At 32.7% G+C, this 18,972-nt stretch overlaps 1 protein-coding gene across 1 annotated transcript; it reads left to right on the top strand.

The window, feature by feature from the left end:
* Window positions 1-8,428: 8,428 nt before the first annotated feature.
* LOTGIDRAFT_165413 (hypothetical protein) lies at window positions 8,429-15,136 on the top strand (the record flags this gene model as incomplete). The annotated part of the gene is made up of 8 exons (XM_009062429.1): window positions 8,429-8,590; window positions 10,028-10,446; window positions 10,627-10,854; window positions 11,214-11,348; window positions 13,050-13,129; window positions 14,132-14,252; window positions 14,645-14,717; window positions 14,966-15,136. 8 exons carry the CDS (start codon window positions 8,429-8,431, stop codon window positions 15,134-15,136), a joined length of 1,389 nt encoding a protein of 462 aa, XP_009060677.1.
* Window positions 15,137-18,972: the final 3,836 nt, after the last annotated feature.

Below are 18,972 nucleotides of genomic sequence, written 5' to 3'. Positions count from 1 at the left end.
TTTTTCATTGTCATTTTTGGGACACTGACTTCTCAGAGCTTCTATTTTGGAACTTTTTGCCAGGCATGCCTGGTAGGACAACTCAAATGTTTGGCACATCTTGTGTCATTCAAAGTCAAAGATCATAATACATACTCTTGTTTATAACTATGTATTGAAATGCTTATATTTTAGGTAAATCACGAAGTCCTAGTCCCCGAGGTAAAGGTCGTACAGATAGTCCGAGAGCTGGAGATAAAACAGATAAAAATGGTAAACTCATCAAGAAAACTCCAATTACTGTTCATGAACTGACAAAAGATAAAAGAGCTTTAAGAATATTGGTAGGTATTTTATCATATTATAGGTGAACTCAGTTGAGGTACCACAAAAAATGGTTCATTTCTAACAAATTAAAAAATATGATTTCTATACGTTTTCGCCCTAAATATGTTTGAATGCCTTGATTCTATTTTTAAAAAATATGGGGGTAGACACTCCATGGGGGGTTAGTGCCTATAGGATCTCAACCTCAACATTTGTCCTCCCATTAAGTCAGTCTGCCCACTGTTTCTACCCCCAATCTCGTGAGGCTGCCACTGAGTGGACTATTAGTTGAATCAGACCTATATTGATCACTATTTTAACAGTGGTATTTCTATATCGCTCTACAATTGATGTATTGAGCACTATTTTAACAGTGGTATTTCTATATCGCACTACAATTGATGTATTGAGCACTATTTTAACAGTGGTATTTCTATATCGCACTACAATTGATGTATTGAGCACTATTTTAACAGTGGTATTTCTATATCGCACTACAATTGATGTATTGAGCACTATTTTAACAGTGGTATTTCTATATCGCACTACAATTGATGTATTGAACACTATTTTAACAGTGGTATTTCTATATCGCACTACATTTGATGTATTGAGCACTATTTTAACAGTGGTATTTCTATATCGCTCTACAATTGATGTATTGAGCACTATTTTAACAGTGGTATTTCTATATCGCTTTACAATTGATGTATTGAGCACTATTTTAACAGTGGTGTTTCTATATCGCTCTACAATTGATATATTGATCACTATTTTAACAGTGCTATTTCTATATCACTCTACAATTGATGTATTGAGCACTATTTTAACAGTGGTATTTCTATATCACTCTACAATTGATATATTGATCACTATTTTAACAGTGGTATTTCTATATCTCTCTACAATTGATGTATTGAGCACTATTTTAACAGTGGTATTTCTATATCACTCTACAATTGATGTATTAAGGACTATTTTAACAGTGGTATGTCTATATCGCTCTACAATTGATGTATTGAGCACTATTTTAACAGTGGTATTTCTATATCACTCTACAATTGATGTATTGAACTCCATTTTAACAGTGAAAATATTTTGTTAGTGTAAGAATATTGTATTTGAAAACAGTTTTTAGTGATTATACTTGATTTTTTGATATATAAGTAATGTAATATGCTGTACTACAAGTATGTATAGGTTTGTTGATATTCATCATGAATATATTTAAATATTTAGAATATTCCCTATCCTCCTGCTGAATGTACTCAGATAGGCCATCAGGATAACTTAAAGATAGGCTATCCAGTCAACTTAGAGATAAGCCAGAGAAATAACTTAAAGGTAGGATTTCAGGAAATAATGCAGATTGTGTCCATACTTTGTATTAAATCATCTGTTCTAACTAATTCTTGAAGTAACATAATAGCTTAGCAAGTCTTATAACCTTGAATAAACCATTCCTCTAAATAATATTTCTAAGATTACTTGTTAACAATCCCTTATTCCATTATATATTGGCTGCCAGGAACCATAAACATAATCTGGCAGTATTACCATTTCATGATATATTTTGAAGTACTTGGTATCATAGTTGGAAGGAAAGGTAGGAATTGACCATCTTCAGATCTGAATGGTCATAAGCCGTTCTGCTATCCAACCTTATAGATTATTATGATTATCATAATATGATATACCAACCAATGTAATCCCTCGATCTGACATACATCATTGTTTATTTGGCTTATCAAAAGAGTGTGACATTTGAAAATTAGTCTTTTTTTTTTTAATTAACAGACTTCTATTGATATTAATGGAAAAATAAAAAAAAATTCAAAATATTAACAAAAGACCCATACATTGTCAAAAACTGAGAGAAAGGATGTTAGTTTGAAATCTTTCAGTCAAAATGTACCAGCTGGAAAAAGAAGTTCTCACTTGTATTCAATACTATCTACAGTTTTTTTTTTTTTTTATTTAATTTTTAGTAGCATGTTTTTACACATCTCAAATGTTAATATAGCTAGCTGACAGATGTCACAAAACATACTTTATTATAGACTGAAACATCTGTCTCTAAACCAGCCTCTGATAGATATTTGTAAAAATGTCCACTGGTGTAGAGACAGAAATAATAAGCCCTGTTAAATGACAAAATATCCATCAGAGACTGGAATAGAGGCAGATGTTTCAGACTAACTTTATTATAATCATTCAATACAAGATTATTTTTCATCTAACATCAAGTAGCAAACTCCAACCTAATATTATTTCAGACTCCTCGACCCATTCTCTCTAGTAAGTTTTAATGAATACATATTATAACAAGAGTATAGAGTGTTAATAAATTCTTTCATTGGTTTGGATTTTATATTCTTCTCTACCATGACCTAAACATATTAAACTCATTTAACAATTCAACTTACTTCTTTTTAACATTGTGACTTTTTTCATATTATATTTTATGAGAGTGTATTTAATTTCATATGAAGATAAAGGTAATTTGTGACCATAAGATATAACCTGGCCATTTTTATATCATGTCAAACTTGCTAGCAGATTGTGGCAGTTTTTTGTGGTCAGATCGCTTAATTTTTTAGTATGTGTATACATGTAGTCTCAATGCACTGTGTTAAAGCATTTTTTGCATGAGTTAAATATAATTATAAAGAATAGATGAAATTACAGTGTTTGATTGCCTTTCAAAAAGCCTGAAATGGAAAAGAATTGAATGAATATATTATATTGAATTAAAAGGCCACATGCTTTGTGTTGTCATTTTAGTGGTAGATCAAAGAAATCACTTTGATCAAATCACTTTGACTTTGGTGAGAAGCAGAACAAATGTTTTATTTACAAAACTGATAATAAAGCATGATAAATGTATGTTTGTCATCTAAATATTTGCTTTTCCATCTGAATTCAATTAAAAAAACACAACATGACATTCAAAATCTGTAAAATAAAACAAAACCATCATAGAATTTTCAATCTGAACAGTAGTGATACAGTACTGCTTTTTCCAGAAAGATTATTCAAAATCTGTAAAAAATTTAGATGAACAAATATTTAGATGACTAGATACCTTTAAGTGTGAACTGTTGTATTATATGTATATTATATTATAATAGGGTATTTAGTGAATAATAACCATTTTAACAGAGGTTACAATCAAATATGAATTTATATTTCAGGTACCAGTGAAAGGATTAAGTAAGAGTGCTGGAAGAGCAAGAACTCTGAACAGTAAATCAACCATGCTGTCTATACATCGCCCTGTTTCAGACCCCTTATTACATCCCTGGATACAGGATCTACCACCCAACGCTGTCATAGATAATTACAGTTATGTCTGAATATTCTTTTTCTTCAATTAAAAAATCATTTTAGGACATATCATAAAAAATTTGGTATTGTGTCTACGGTTCTTGGGTAGATATGAATAACAAGTTGTATTTATCTAAGGACAAATCTCTAAAATTAGCCTAACGTCTACAATTACTAGTTAGAAACTAAAAAGGAAGTGTTTTGATGTTTTGTGTTATTATTAACAAGACATTTGTTGCCACTTTATACTTTCTGAATATATTAGATATTTGTTTTGATGCAACTGAATCTGATAACTCCATCATTGTTGAATAAAACCACAAAATACTAAAAGAAAAAATATTAACAATAAGCAATATGGAATAAATATAGCAAAGCAAAAAAACATTATAGAATAGAATTGAATAGAATATAATGTGCCCTTTATTGATTTTTCAAACAGTGTTTTGTCAAGCTGCACTGCACCTATTAAGATGGCACATGCTGATAGTGACAGTACAACTCCTATAACTGCTTCAGTAAATTAAACGGTAACAATGCTGTAATATTTAACAGAACACAGGACTGAATCGATAGATCTGATATTTATTGCATACCTTGAAAGGTATTGTAAATAGTTTCTTTCATCTTTTTATTATGGAAAATGATATTTATAAACCTCAGTTTGCAATATTTTCAACTAATCTTATGGATAGTCAGATCTGAGAAGCATCTTATTAATAGCAAACTTAAACTGTTGCTATTTCAGAATGAGCTACACTTAAAGTTAAAATAAGAAAAATGCTAAAAATTTGATAAACAAGGGCTGGCTGAAAGTTTGAAATCATAGCAAGACTCCTACCACTGTCAAGAGCTTTGGCATTCATCTGAAAAAGATATGTAGGTTTAAAAGATTGTCTGGTACAAAGACAATAATAAAACTGCAGTTGTTGCTGGCAAAAGTTTGTCAGATTGAGTTATCCCATTTAGGCTTAAAACATTTCAGCCATCCCTGGTAAGCTTATATTTTTTAAATGGTATTTTCTGTAATACTGTTAAATTTCTGTTAAAAAATTTTTAAACGTTCATACTTACTTATTTTAATTGTGAGGCCTCTAGCAGCCTCCTTTAAAAGGACAGGTGCACCATTTTGGGGGGTCGATTTACGATTTGAATAGTCTTCAGAAGTACTACAAATTTACTCACTATTTCTAAATATATTTTTTCTATATATCACAGAGTATCTGAAAATATTTTTTCTGGACACACATCCATTTGAAAACTCAAAATTCAATGGTGAGCTGTAATCACTATAACTGATCGGCTTAGCTAAAAAAATCTCTTTTCTGAGACTAAAGTATGATGGGTCAAAAAGAATGGTGCACCTGTCCATTTAAAGCTAATGTGAACTTAGCACAAGATATGTTTCTGGAATTCTATTTGTTGATCTTTATGTTCAATGATCAGGATGTCTTTCAATGAAACATGCAAGATAATCCTTGATAGCTTGGCATCCAAAATTTGCATAGAGTGCCCCAAACTTTAATTCAATTTTTGAATTCTTTATGAAAAGCTATTCTTGTATTTTCATGATTGTCTGGTAAAGATTTCATTTATATAAACTTTCACTAAGTATTGTTCATATTTTTGATAGATTTTTATTTATTTCGCTAGTTTATGAAGTGTTTTGTGATATTTATTGTTCATTTAAACTTGTTGATATAATTTTAAATTATGAATACAGAAGATTCATTGTTTATCAGGGATGTTTATTAAACAGTATTAACCAGACATGTTTGACCTGACCAACTAAATGTTAAAACAGTCTTAGATATAGGTTCTTTTGACTGATTCATGTTGAGAACTTGTAAATTCTTTAAATTGCTGGATGATACTGTTGTCTAGGATTGTAACAGAAGATGAAATAATAGGAAACATGCTAAGATTCTCTAAATTGCCTCCTAATAACACTCATGTCTAGCCATTTTCTTGGTCAAGTCATATGTGACTGGCGAGCACTACTAAATCATCTAAACCAATGTGATAATGTAATGTACAATGTATAACCTTTCAGATCATGATTGTAACCAAAGACCAAAACAGCATTAATACCTTTGACCGAAACATCTGAATCTATTCCAGCCTCAGATAGCTATTTGGACAGATGTCAGCTGGTGTAGAGAAAGAAATAAAAAGTCATCTTGGGGGACTTTCCACATCTCTGCAGGTGCAGAGGTTTTAAACATATTTAGATATCTGGTATCTGCAAAACCTAGGTATATTTGGAAAGATGAATATTTTTGTAGTTCAGGCATACCATCTTTTATCCTTGCACCATTTTTTGTCGTGTCTCTGGTTCCATAAAACTGATCTTGCATCAGCCATTTAAAACTGTGTGCACAGTCAAAAGTTCAAAGGTCAAAGAGTCATGTGATACTATCACAACACTAACTTACAGTCATCATTAAGGTAATTCAATATTATGTTACAAAAAAAACTCATCTTCTGAGGTGTGGAAATTTTCCATTAAACAGGGGCCTACTCCAGCCAACAACTGTCAAAATATCAGAGGCTGAGTAGAAGCAGCTATTTCGGACTATAATTACCTCTACTGTTGATCAATCTTGCATTGTTTACTGTATTTATACCGAAGTATAAATGGTTATGCTTTATAAGATTGATTATACAGTAACTTGACATGTATAAGGATATGGCATTCTAAATGTTTCATTTATATAGAGATATTTTTTTATCGCTCTATTGATGCTTCTCATCAGTAGACTTGTTACCCATTTTCTTATGGAGAATACTACTATATCCAGATTATTTTATTTCTAATAATGATGCTTTTCTCTTATATTGTTATGATTTGATGTGCTGTAGACTCTGTGATAATTTGTATTATATATTATACTAGCTGTGATATTAAATTATTAAAATATTCTAGGCCCTGTGTTCTATACACACTTACATGTAATAACACTCGTGGCAGTTGGTATTGACCTTATACAACTTCTATATTTTTCTTGTCGCTATCCCCGTTTTAGCAAGCCTTTGTAGGTAAAAAAAAAAAACTGCGCACTATACACGCAAATATACGGTAATTAAGACTAATATGGACTTTCATTTCATATATTGAAGCTATTATTACTATTATTTAAACTAACTGCACAACAATACTCTCTCACTAGAGGTTAAGCCTGCATGTCCGGGCCTGTGCTTTCGTAACATTACCTAACTGCAATGTTACAACATATTATTCCTAACGAAAATTCCTCAGTTTCACCAGTGAAAAAGTTTTATTATGATTTCCATGGTTCCTATAGAAACCAGTATTCGTCTTATATATTTCAGATTCGGAAGATTTATGGGTCTGCATTCAAATATTCTTTATTTTTAAACTAACCTCACAAACATTGCTCTATCACCAGAGGTTACGCATACATGCCCGTGCCTGTGCTTTTGTAACATTGTTTAACCGCAATGTTACAACCGAAAATTCCTACTATAATAAGACTTGCTTGTTACTGATCCATTGACGGCTGCAGCTGTCTATTCACACTGCACGGTTTCGCCCGTCTTTTTCAGCCGAAGAGGCTAACCTCTAAATTTCTTATGCAACATAAGAATTGTCTTTGAGCCCCCATTAACAATTCTTTTGTACCAACTAGCACTACTTCTACTCTCCCAATGATTCACAGTAACGCCACTGTTCCACAATATAGTAATAATATATACTGTTATACTTGCTCACAATATTCCTATTTCGCCAAGAAACTATTAATGGTTGGAATCACTATCTATGCATAATTTTTATAATAGTATACGGGGTTTCTCAGAGACACACTCTGTGGGTAATATTCATTCTTCAATATTATAACTACAATGTAATTTTATAAGTCGATGTGAGCCAGATGGAATACATGTAGGTGAAAACAATTTTACATACATATATAATACATGTATTATGGTATTGACATTTTTCAAATATATAACAAAAGAATTTTTTTTATATTATTAAAGTAGGTTAGCACAGCGAGTTGCTCAAATCTATAAACCAAAAGTATCCTGCCGTTAAGTTTTACATCACAAAAGCTTTTAGCCAACCTTTTTATAGTCTGTATGTTTGCGTTTGTGTTGGAAAACTAATGTACGGATTCAAGCGAAATAAACACCAACTTGTGGAGAAAATTGCCTGGATGTATTTACTGTTTACTGATGGATAAAAAGATAATTTTGTGGATTAATTTGCTAGTCATAAGAATATAAAATCTTAGACGTTTTTACAGTTTTCAGAGGTATAAAATAATAATTGTTGTATTTAATTTGTATCATATTTGCTGATTCAATAACTGTGATTATAACACATGAATAATGATGTGGAAGTTATTGATTATATAATATAAAGATAGTTTAAGAATACTGTCATCTGTAAGGCATTTATACCTGAAATAACCTCTATAGACAATAAACCTTTTTTGTTGAAAAAAGATCGCAATCAATTTTAGAAGAAGTAATATAATTGTTTTTATTGAAGTAGTGATATAATTGTTTTTATTGAAGAAGTGATTGTTTTATGGAAGAAGTTAGAGAAACAAGTGTTTTTATTGAGAAAAACAATCAGTGCAGTGTCAATAATTGTGTTTTACCTGAAAATAAAGCGTGTTTTTAATTGTATTGGTAATTATTTTCAAAAGCCGCCATGTTGAATCTAGAAGACTTGATAGACAGTGTCGGATCATTTGGTCGCTTTCAGATCATAACAATTATCCTTCTAAATACAAGTTCTTGTTTTATCGCATTTAGCGTATTGATGATGGCGTTCAATGGATACGAAATTAACTGGTGGTGTTTACAAGACAGTCAATCTAGAGAACTAGTAGATGCTGCGTCTCCAGCTTTTAAATACTGTTCTGTGAACAGTACCAATGGATGTATTAGAGTATATGAAATTGGAATCAGAAATGTGATATCAGAGGTATAGTGTGATTCCGTAAATATATTTAAAAAAAACCAATCTGATTAAAATACAGATCTGAGCGCATCATTTTGTGTTGGTCAATTCATATTTCATTCATTACTTCTTTGTCGGCCTCACAATGGAGACCAACGAAAAATAATAACGAAACGAAATTATAATCTAATTTTATAATCTTTTAAAAATTGTTCTCAGTACAAATTTGATCATTGGATCATTACCTGTTAATAAATATTCTAAGTAAACTCACTGTAGCAACAATTTGAGCCAATATTTAACAGTAATTATCTATTATCACATGAATATGTGGTCGTATATTGTCGTTGCCCCTGTCCGTCGGTCCGTCGGTCCGCCCGTCAACATTTCTTGTGAGTACTATAGAGACTACAGTTTTTATCTGATTTTGATAAAACTTGGTGTGATGCTTTAGATTGATAAGATTTCGGTCAAGTTCGAATTTGACATATTTTCGATGAATGGTTTTTGAGATATTGCCCTTGACTTAGAACGCCTTGAAATTTGTTAAAAATTGTTCGTGAGCAGGATTGAAGCTACGTTTTCAACCGATTCTGATGAAACTTGGTGTGATCATTGGAATTGATAAGATCTCGGACAAGTTCTAACTTGACGCATTTTCGATGAACGGCTTTTGAGTTATTGCCCTTGACTTTGTTAAAACGCGTCGAGATTTGTTGAAAATAGTAGGATTGAAGCTTCAGTTTTCATCCGATTCTGATGAAACTTGGTGTGATCATTGAAATTGATAAGATCTCGGACAAGTTTTAACTTGCCGCACTTTCGCTGAACGGTTTTTGAGTTACTGCCCTTGACTTTGTAAAAACGCGTCAAAATGTGTTTGTGAGCACTATAGAAGCTACAGTTTTCAACCAAATTTGATCAAACTTGTTATGATCATTGGAATTGATAAGATCTCGGACAAGTTCTAACTTAAGGCATTTTCAATGAATCTTTTGACTAATCATACTAAGTCTTAGAAACTTTCAGGAATTTTTAAGATGAGCAAATCAGTAATGGTGTTCACAGCTCTCTGTCGAAATTTGACCCTTCAAATCCATGTGTATACAGAATTATCTGCGTTTGAATGTTAAAATGACGACTTGTTAATTTAAGATAATCTGTGATAAACAGAAAAGGCATATATAGAAATATAATAATTCTAGTACTTCTGAAGGCTATTTAGATATTTTCAAGACTAAAACTAACCCCCCAATATGGCACACCTGTCCCTTTAAAAGGATACTACCTCTTAAAATGGACATTCAATTTAAGTCTCAAGCTTGGTCAACAAGACAGTGTATAAATTCATCAGTCAGTTGACATATTGTTGAAAATGTGTGTGTTTATTGAAATTCGAATGGTTAAATATTTTAAAGATTTTTAGTCGAAACATTTATTTATGTATTTTTCCTGTTTCAGTTTGATTTGGTGTGTGAGGATTCGTGGATTCCACCCACCATCACCTCAATACAGATGGTAGGATTGACAATTGGATCATTTCTAGGAGGACAAGCTGGTGATTCCTTTGGTAGAAAACCAACGTGTTACCTCTCAATATTTTTACATTCACTGTTTAATATATTCATCATCTTCTCTACCAACTGGCAATTGTTTGCAGTCTTCAAATTTCTAATAGGATGTGCCATTGGTGTATATTTTGTGGTCATTAGCTACACCACCGAATTCGTTGGATTAACCAAAAGGGCTATGGTGTTATCCCTACCATTCTGGTCCCTAGGGGGGTGTCTTCTAGGTTTATTAGCATATATGGTACCTGACTGGAGATACCTTCATGTTATTATCGGTGTCATAATGCTGCCTTATCTCTTCGGATGGTTGTAAGTTATATTTCACTTACACGTTATTAGTTATATTAGAATTAAAAAACAGCTGAACAAGTAGTCCGAGTTGGCTTTTAACATTGGTCTGAGTCTTTTAAAATTTCATGGGGCGTATAGAAAGTAGTATATTTAATTGATTTATTTTGGACATTATTAAAATATAGGCCTATGTTACAGTTTTGTTCCCGAAAGTGCTAGATGGTTAGCCATAAAGAATCGTATTGAAGAAGCCAAACAAGTGATAGAAATAATAGCCATGAGAAATAAGATGCCAGTACCACAAAAAGCTGAAATGATTATCAGACAAATAGCAAAACAAGAGGAAGGCAGACGGAAATATACTTATTGTGATGTTTTCAATAGTTGCATTGTCTTGAAGAAAACTATTTGTATTTGTATATTGTGGTAAGAAAGTTTGACCCCAATAGGCTGATGACTTCGCTCATACGAATATTGTCTATATGAATGCATTCTTCAATTTCCTTTAAGAAAGTATGAAACATTTTATTCTGACGTATAGACAATCCCTACAGCACCAAAGAGCCTGAGTCTAAGTGCTATAGCGTTTTGGACTATTTGATTTAAGCTCCTTTGAAATACGTACTCTTGTGGAACACCATAAATACAATAAAATCTGTGGATATACCTTCAATAGCAAAAAGAATGGAATCATAGTACATATTATATGTTATATTACGGAGTTATCGACGTCAATAGGTACTGAAATCGAGTATATATTCAATAAAGATCTCGAATCGTTGCAGGTTATTTTGTTCCGTAGTGTATTTCGCTATATCGTTTGATGTTGATGTTTTATCTGGTGATTTATTTGTGAATTTATTTGTAATGAATGTAATTCAGATACCTACAGCTGTACTTTGTATGTATCTCTTGAATAAGTAAGTAATTAGGGCCTACTCGTACTCATTCTTCTTAAGGGGTTGGTATTGCAATCGATCAAGGATCCTGAAGGGGGCCACAGAAAGAAAGAGGTTGAAAAAGACTTTGGGCCTAATCGTACTCATTATTCTACTTTTGGGGTTGGTAATGCAATTGATACGAAATAACTTTTTAGTAGTTAAGAAGTGGACGGAGATACCGAATATGACCTAACTAAACTAGTGTCCAAAGGAAACGATACCAACTTATTTTCAAAATTGTTTTTTACTAAGTGAATTGTCTAGTATGAAAACATGCCAATTCGTATTGCACATCCCAAGCACAGCACAGTCGATAAAAAATACCGGGAAATAGTGATCACTTCCAGAAAAAAACGTAAATTTCGTGAAAGTGACATTTCCCTTTCTAGCATGTTCTGCATGTGCATAAAACTGTATAAAACGGCTGATCAGACACGTTGATATCACAGCAACAAAAAGAACACAAGATATGCCACGTTTGACAGTTTTCGAGAGAGAGAGCCGTTGGAATGGTCCAACAAGGAGCGACACACGTCGACGTCGCAAAAAGGTTGGGCTGCGCACGCATCACTATCACCAGGTTGATGCAGCGGTTACGTCAGACAGTTCAGACGTCAGACAGGCCCAGGAGTGGAAGACCACGAGTAACCACGCCCCGTGAAGATCGTTACATCCAGGTATTACACCCGAGGAACCGCACCGTAAGAGCGACGTCCACGGCGGCTACAGCACTGGGACACAGGATCAGTCGACAAACCGTCTACAGGAGACTACGGCAGTGTGGTATCCGGCCACGTCATCCCTACCGCGGACGGCTCCTGACGCCTTGACACCGGAACAACAGACTGATCTGGACCAGGCGAGTTCGACGTTGGCAACGGCGGGACTGGGCAGGTGTTATGTTCTCTGATGAGAGCAGATTCCTCATCTTCAGAAACGATGGACGGCAGCTTGTATACCGACGATTGGGTGAACGTTTGGCGCCTTACTGTATCCAACAGGTCCGGCCGTTTTGAGGTCGAGGGTTAATGGTTTGGGGTGGCATACGAGGCTTGTCGTAATTCGTGGAAACCTGAATGCACAGCGGTTTATTGATGACATCTTACGGCCTGTTGTGATGCCCTTTATTCAGCAACGTTCAGGTTTTGCCATGGCCCGCATGTTCACCGGACATGAATCCCATCGAGCACTTATGGGACCACCCCGATCGACAAATCCGACGTTGCCGTGTGCCTCCAGTCAACGTCCAGGAACGATGTCTCCTCGAGGAATGGCAACGCATCACTCCCAACGTCATCAGACGTTTGACGTCATCAGTCCGTAGGCGTGTTCTGGCATGTATTGATGCTCACGGTGGACATACCCGCTACTGATTTGACTTTGTGACGTGTGGTGTGACATTTCTTGTTGTTTCTGTGATCGGTGCTCTAACGAAATGTTCATTTTTCGACCCCACCCTTCTTTAAAGGCTTGTCATATTGGTTGAACAGATTTTATTGATTTTTATTGAAATGAAATTTTTGTACAGATGCTGTGAAAGGATTTCTCAAAAGCATAATACCAATCCCAATCTTCTGCATTGTTTAGTTTTTCTTTTATGTCTTGCAAACAGGTGGTATCGTTTCTTTTGGACCCTAGTTTATTACTTGGACTCGAGTCTATTTCTGTTTTATATACTAGATGTGGAAGAAGAGTAACGTTAGCTGTACCGTTATTCCTCATTACTGGTTGTTGTCTGGTCGTACTTATACTTGAACAAGGTCATTATCAAACTTTCAGCTTTCATCTTTTTTTTTAAATTGACGTTAGCATGCTGTCGCCTTGCCGTCTATCAAATCAATCGGCAAGCCGTCAACATTTTTCACTAGTACGATTTTAGGTTTAAATTACACATAATTTGATCAAAATATATTGATATATTTTAAGAAGTTAATGATAACATTCACTTTATTCATGAAATAATATGCATGTATTTAATAGGCTATTTATTACATTTACTTGGCTCATAAGTGTTGAAATTTTATATAAAAAAAGCAACACCACAAACCAACCCCACAACAACCTGGATTTGATGTCAATAAAGTTTCTGTACAGTGTCTTGAGGCTCCTTGAAGTGATAATTTTATACGCCCACATTATAATGTGGTCGTACTTGTTGTGGTCCCCCTGTTCGTCCGACCGCCGGTCCGTCCACAATTAGCTTGTGAACACGACATAGACTACAGTTTTATCTGTCTTTAAATGGTATTTAGCAATAGTAAGCGTAATACATAGGAACAGCTTTATGGAACAACAATCACTGGTCAAAGTTTTATGCAACGTTTCGATGTGTTTCCACCGTCGTCCATCATTTGTAATGATGAGATGTTAGTTAAGTTCAAAATTGACAATATTTCGATAAATGGTTTTTAGTTATTGACCTGGACTTTGAAAATACGTGTCATAATTTGTTTGTGAAAACAATAGAGACACAACAGTGTTATCCGATTTTAATGGAATTAGTTGTGTTCAGTTATAGTGATAAAATCTTGTTTTTTGTTTACGATTTTTCGTTGAATGAAAGTTGAGTTATAGCCCTTGACTACCGCCTCAAAATTTGTTCATGAATACTATAGAGACTATAAAGATTTCATCTGAGTTTAATAATACACAATAAAATTATATTGAATTAGGCTTGTGAACGCGGTACAGGTGACAGTATAAGTCAGCATTTTATTAAATTTTGTATTGGTTTTAATCAACAATATCTTTGATAATTTCAGTGAAAGATGTTCAACAGAGTTCAGTTATTACAGGTTTAACCATAACGTCACTGTTACTGAACGGATGGGCGTGGACAGCATTGGTAGTATTAACAATAGAGTCTTATCCTACTGCAATAAGGTAAGCTTTTTTACCATTAAATGAAATGTATTAAGGTGTACACACACACATTGGCTGAGGTAGTTGATGGTTCTTTTCAGATTTGTATTTCTTGGTCCTCTTTTCAACGATAAATGACAATATTCTAATAAACATAATCTTTAAGATATTGAATTCTTCTAAATTTCATGGCATTTCCCCATTGATTTCATAATCAGAATGTACTCTTTATCCACTTTCTTTTTACACACACACACAACAAACTAGTGGAAACAAATCCGCTATAAGACATCACATCTAGGCATGGTGCGGCTAGCGATTTTTAAGGCCTTCCGGTGGAGACATTGTATTAAAGAGACATAGTTGTCCTGATATATGGTTTTCAGATAATAAGAGCCCCAATTCTATTTCAGAAATTTAGGTCTCGGTACAGCGAATTGTTTTTCTCAAATTGGCGGCATCATAGCTCCTTTTATCTTTAATTTGGTAAGATTTTCTCGATTTCTTGTACACCTCCTAGGTCTTCTTTGTCAGACTAGGAATTATTCCACTTTTCAGCTTCATGCTAGGAACGCTCATTTTCTGGTCCACTTTTCAATCAGTTCTAAAGGGCACTTGTATATTTTGAGATCCAAAACAGCAAAAAAATGAAGATGGGCATAGTAATTAACACTAGTGTTATAATGCATTGTGTTTTGTGAGATTCATATAAGTGTGTTTCTGTGTAATTTCAGAGCTTTAATAAAATGGTACCGTATGTAATTATGGGTATAATGATGGCTATATGTGGCATATGTGCTTTACTTCTACCAGAAACCAACAAAATGGCCCTTGAAGACGCATTACCTGAAATTGAATTATTGGAGAAGACGGTGGAGAATAACAATAACAAGTCCTCTACATGAATCCTGCGTTTTAACTTATGGACCCTAGACCGTGTATCTGTTATTCTATGACATATTCGGGATCACAAATTCTACCGCTGTTATATGTGTTTGAAACAGTATTGTCGACAAACGCCATACAGATTGTCTATAACATATATTTAAAAAAAAGAAAGGAAAACAAGTACGAATGATTCAAACAGTAAAATCGCACATGTACGAGAAAATTTGTGTTTTTTTTTTTTTTGCTATTTACTTAATTTATATATATTGAAATATTAAAACAATATATATTTACGTTCGGTTTGATAACAATCCGAAAATTGATATTTTTGCAACTTTGGACGACAGTTATGTACCACAATCACAATTTGGCTGAGGTAGATGATGCTTCTTTTCAGATTAGTAATTCTTGATCCTCTTTCCAACGATATATGACAATATTCTAATAAACATAATCTTTAAAATATTGAATTGTTCTAAATTTCATGGCATTTTCCATACCAAAGTTCTTTTCATAATCAGAATGTACTCTTTATCCTCTTTCTTTTTAACGATATGCGGCAAGGGTGTTAAAATGCAATATTTGAAATATTCAATTTGACAATATTAAAAAAGAGAAAATATTTTTTTAAATGTTATGATGATCGATACCTGTTAATAAAGTGATGCAACATTGATAATAAACTTGATGATTTGAACTGTTCACATCTGGGTGTACAAACATATTTTTAATGAAATAAAATGAATTGGGTTTTACGTCCATCTTTACTGGACCATGGGAAATCCGATTTAAATTCGATGATCTACTTTCCGTAGACCCATCTGTATAAAAAAAAGTGCACAATCCTCATATTTTAGGCTGGATTGTCACGTGATGTGTCATTCCAGAAGTTCACAGTCAGTAGTATCGGTATATTTTTCAAATACTATTGGAAAATAATTGTGGGACTTTGCTTTAAGCAAAGTCGAAATTTACACACCCTCCTGAGCCTAGTCCGCAGTAGTTGCAGCAACCATTCAACTTCTCTAGACCTTACGTAGTGGCAACGTGTTCCTTAAATATATATTGGAACATTTTTGGAAAACCGGAAGTTCAACATGTGCAAAAAATCGGCTCCAGAAGGCACATTTTTGCATCGATTTTCTTCGGGTTTTCATTTTTACAATCTACCTGTAATTTCTGACCTGATATCACTTGAAAATTTACGAATTCGTCGCTCACGTTTTTCGATCAAATTTTTCAATTTCTTTGCAATTTTTTGTTTTTGCATCGATTGATCTGATATTTGAAATGCAAAGAGACATGCTTCATTGACCTCTTTGCAATGTCATAACGGGTCAAAAGTCTTGCATGCATCAGTGTAATATTCTTTATTCAAGTTTTTTAAAAACTAAATAAAATATATAGTCACCATGCATACTTCATACAATGTGTTCTTAATTAATATTGAAGTTAACAGCCTTTTTATGCAATTTATTGAGCCACTGGTGGCAAGCAACATTCTGCAGTGTGCAATTAAGAAAGTTTGGCCTGGACTTCTAGGGCTCATTTTTTCAAAATTGAAAAAAAATTGAAAATTCTTCATTCAAATATAGAATTATGATTAGTCAGCAAATGTGTCGCACTCCAGTCTTACAATTCTTTATGTAACAAATAATGAGATCAATACAATATCCATATTAATAATTCAACAAGTTAAGTTGAAAATAAGTATCAAACTAAACAATAAATGAAGTTATTTCAGGATTTTAATAAAAGGCACCTGTGTGGCCAAGATAAAAATAAAAGTACTGAGAGAATAAGTCTGTTGGTCATTGCAGACATCATTGTCTTTCTATTATAAAGCAAAAGTAATTTTTTGATACACATCACATACAATTCCCTTGCTACCATGAAGATGTTCAAATAGGAGCATCTTTGAGAATAATAATAGTAGTAATTATAATAATAGGTTGCTTTATTTGTTACTTTTTTTTATACTTCATATGTTTCATAAAAAATACAGCCTGTCGTACATGTACACATGCAATATTCACAATCTTATTATGCAAAAGTACAATAAGGTACACAACAAATTAAAGCTAAACAATTTAAAATTTACAAAAAACAATTTTGTATCTTATTAACTAATATGGTTCCTTTTTTTCTGAAAAAAGTTCCATTAGTTACTTTCTGTTGCCATATTGATTTTTAGAAAGTTCAAAATGAAATATTAGAATAACAATTATTCAAGAAATTTAATACAAACAATACATTTGAAATTATGATATTGAAGCAAAGTACTTAGATACCACTAAAAACAAAGACTTGAGTGTGTTACAGGCTGAAATTGCATAAATCAATATAGGTGTCTTAACCAATTTTTTTGAATTGCACACAGCAGAGTGATGTTGCTTTACTGGCTTAATAACTAGCAGGAAGAACAACAAAAACTTCATTTCACTGCTTGGACAATAAGACAGATAATACACTTATCAAAACAAAGCATTTTTATATGAATTTCTGAAAGTCCAATATGGTTAATTTAAATTGAGATAAATTTCTGATAAATGTCTAATTTCAAAAGGTAATGATGTGAAGTGAATATTATGTTTAAATTTTTTTTAATTAAAATAAATTTAAATCTTTACACAAAACATATTGGGTAAGCATTCCCCTTAAAATCTATTATATGGTCCCTTAAATCAAAGTGTTATCATATTTAAGAAGAAACAAGTGGTTGCCTAGCAAGATACGCCCACTTTCCTGATACTTTGTCAGTATATCAAAGGCGTTCACCAATTTGTGTCAAATCATACCAAAATCTAATTTGTGCAAGATATTGTTGATTTAAAAACACATTATTTAATAAAATTCTGACATAACTGTCACCTCTTTGCCAATAAATTTTGATGCGTTTTTACTAAGTCAAGAGCACTAACTAAAATTCCGTCAATCTTGACTAAGATCTCATCATTATAAATGGTCATACCAAATTTCATATAAATAGGATGAAAACTGTACTCTCTATTGTGTTAAACAAATTTTGCACATTTTTCATAAATCAAGGCAATAACTCAAAAATGTTCATCGAAAGATGGTCAAATTCAAACTTGTCTAAGATCTCATCATTATAATGATGGTCTCTATTGTGTTAACAAACAAATTTTGACGCATTCTTCATAAGTCAAGGGCAATAACTCAAAACACTTCATTGTAAGATAGCCAAATTCAAACTTGTCCAAGATTTTATGATTATAAATATTCACACCAAATTTCATTAAATTGGATGAAAACTGTAGTCTCTATTGTGTTCCCAACCAAATTTTGACTTGTTTTTCATAAGTCAAGGGCAATAACTCAAAGATCTCATTAATCACACCAAATTTCATTCAAATCACATAAAAACTACATTATAATGTGGGCGTATTAAAATAATATGAATTAACAAATTAATGGAATACAATATCAGTTAACTTAAGAAATAGTTCCATGTAGACTAATTCATAATAAATATTCTCTAAACCTTATGCAATTAAAACTTATTTTACTGTTCATTACATCAAAGATCAGTAAAATGCAGAAATGAATGTTTCTTTTTCTTTCTGGAGCTTACAACACTGTCAAAATTATTCATATAACGTTTAATAGAATTTTGCCTAAAAACACAATTGCTGTTGCAGAAAGCTTACTTAGACAACATCCACATTTTTATTTCAGCAAAATAATTAATTTTCTTAATTTCAGATCCATGGAACTATTTGTTTAGAATAAATATGTTAACATTTTAAAAATAATGTATATCAGAGTCTTATTAAAATCTACACTGGATCAACAAGTTATATGATACTAATTTGTAGCTGTGTTTATAGCA

Source organism: Lottia gigantea (genome assembly GCF_000327385.1).
Source record: "Lottia gigantea unplaced genomic scaffold LOTGIsca_51, whole genome shotgun sequence".
NCBI lineage: Eukaryota > Metazoa > Mollusca > Gastropoda > Lottiidae > Lottia > Lottia gigantea.
The sequence above is the reverse complement of the archived record's forward strand: the minus strand, read 5'-3'. Positions and strand labels throughout refer to the sequence as shown.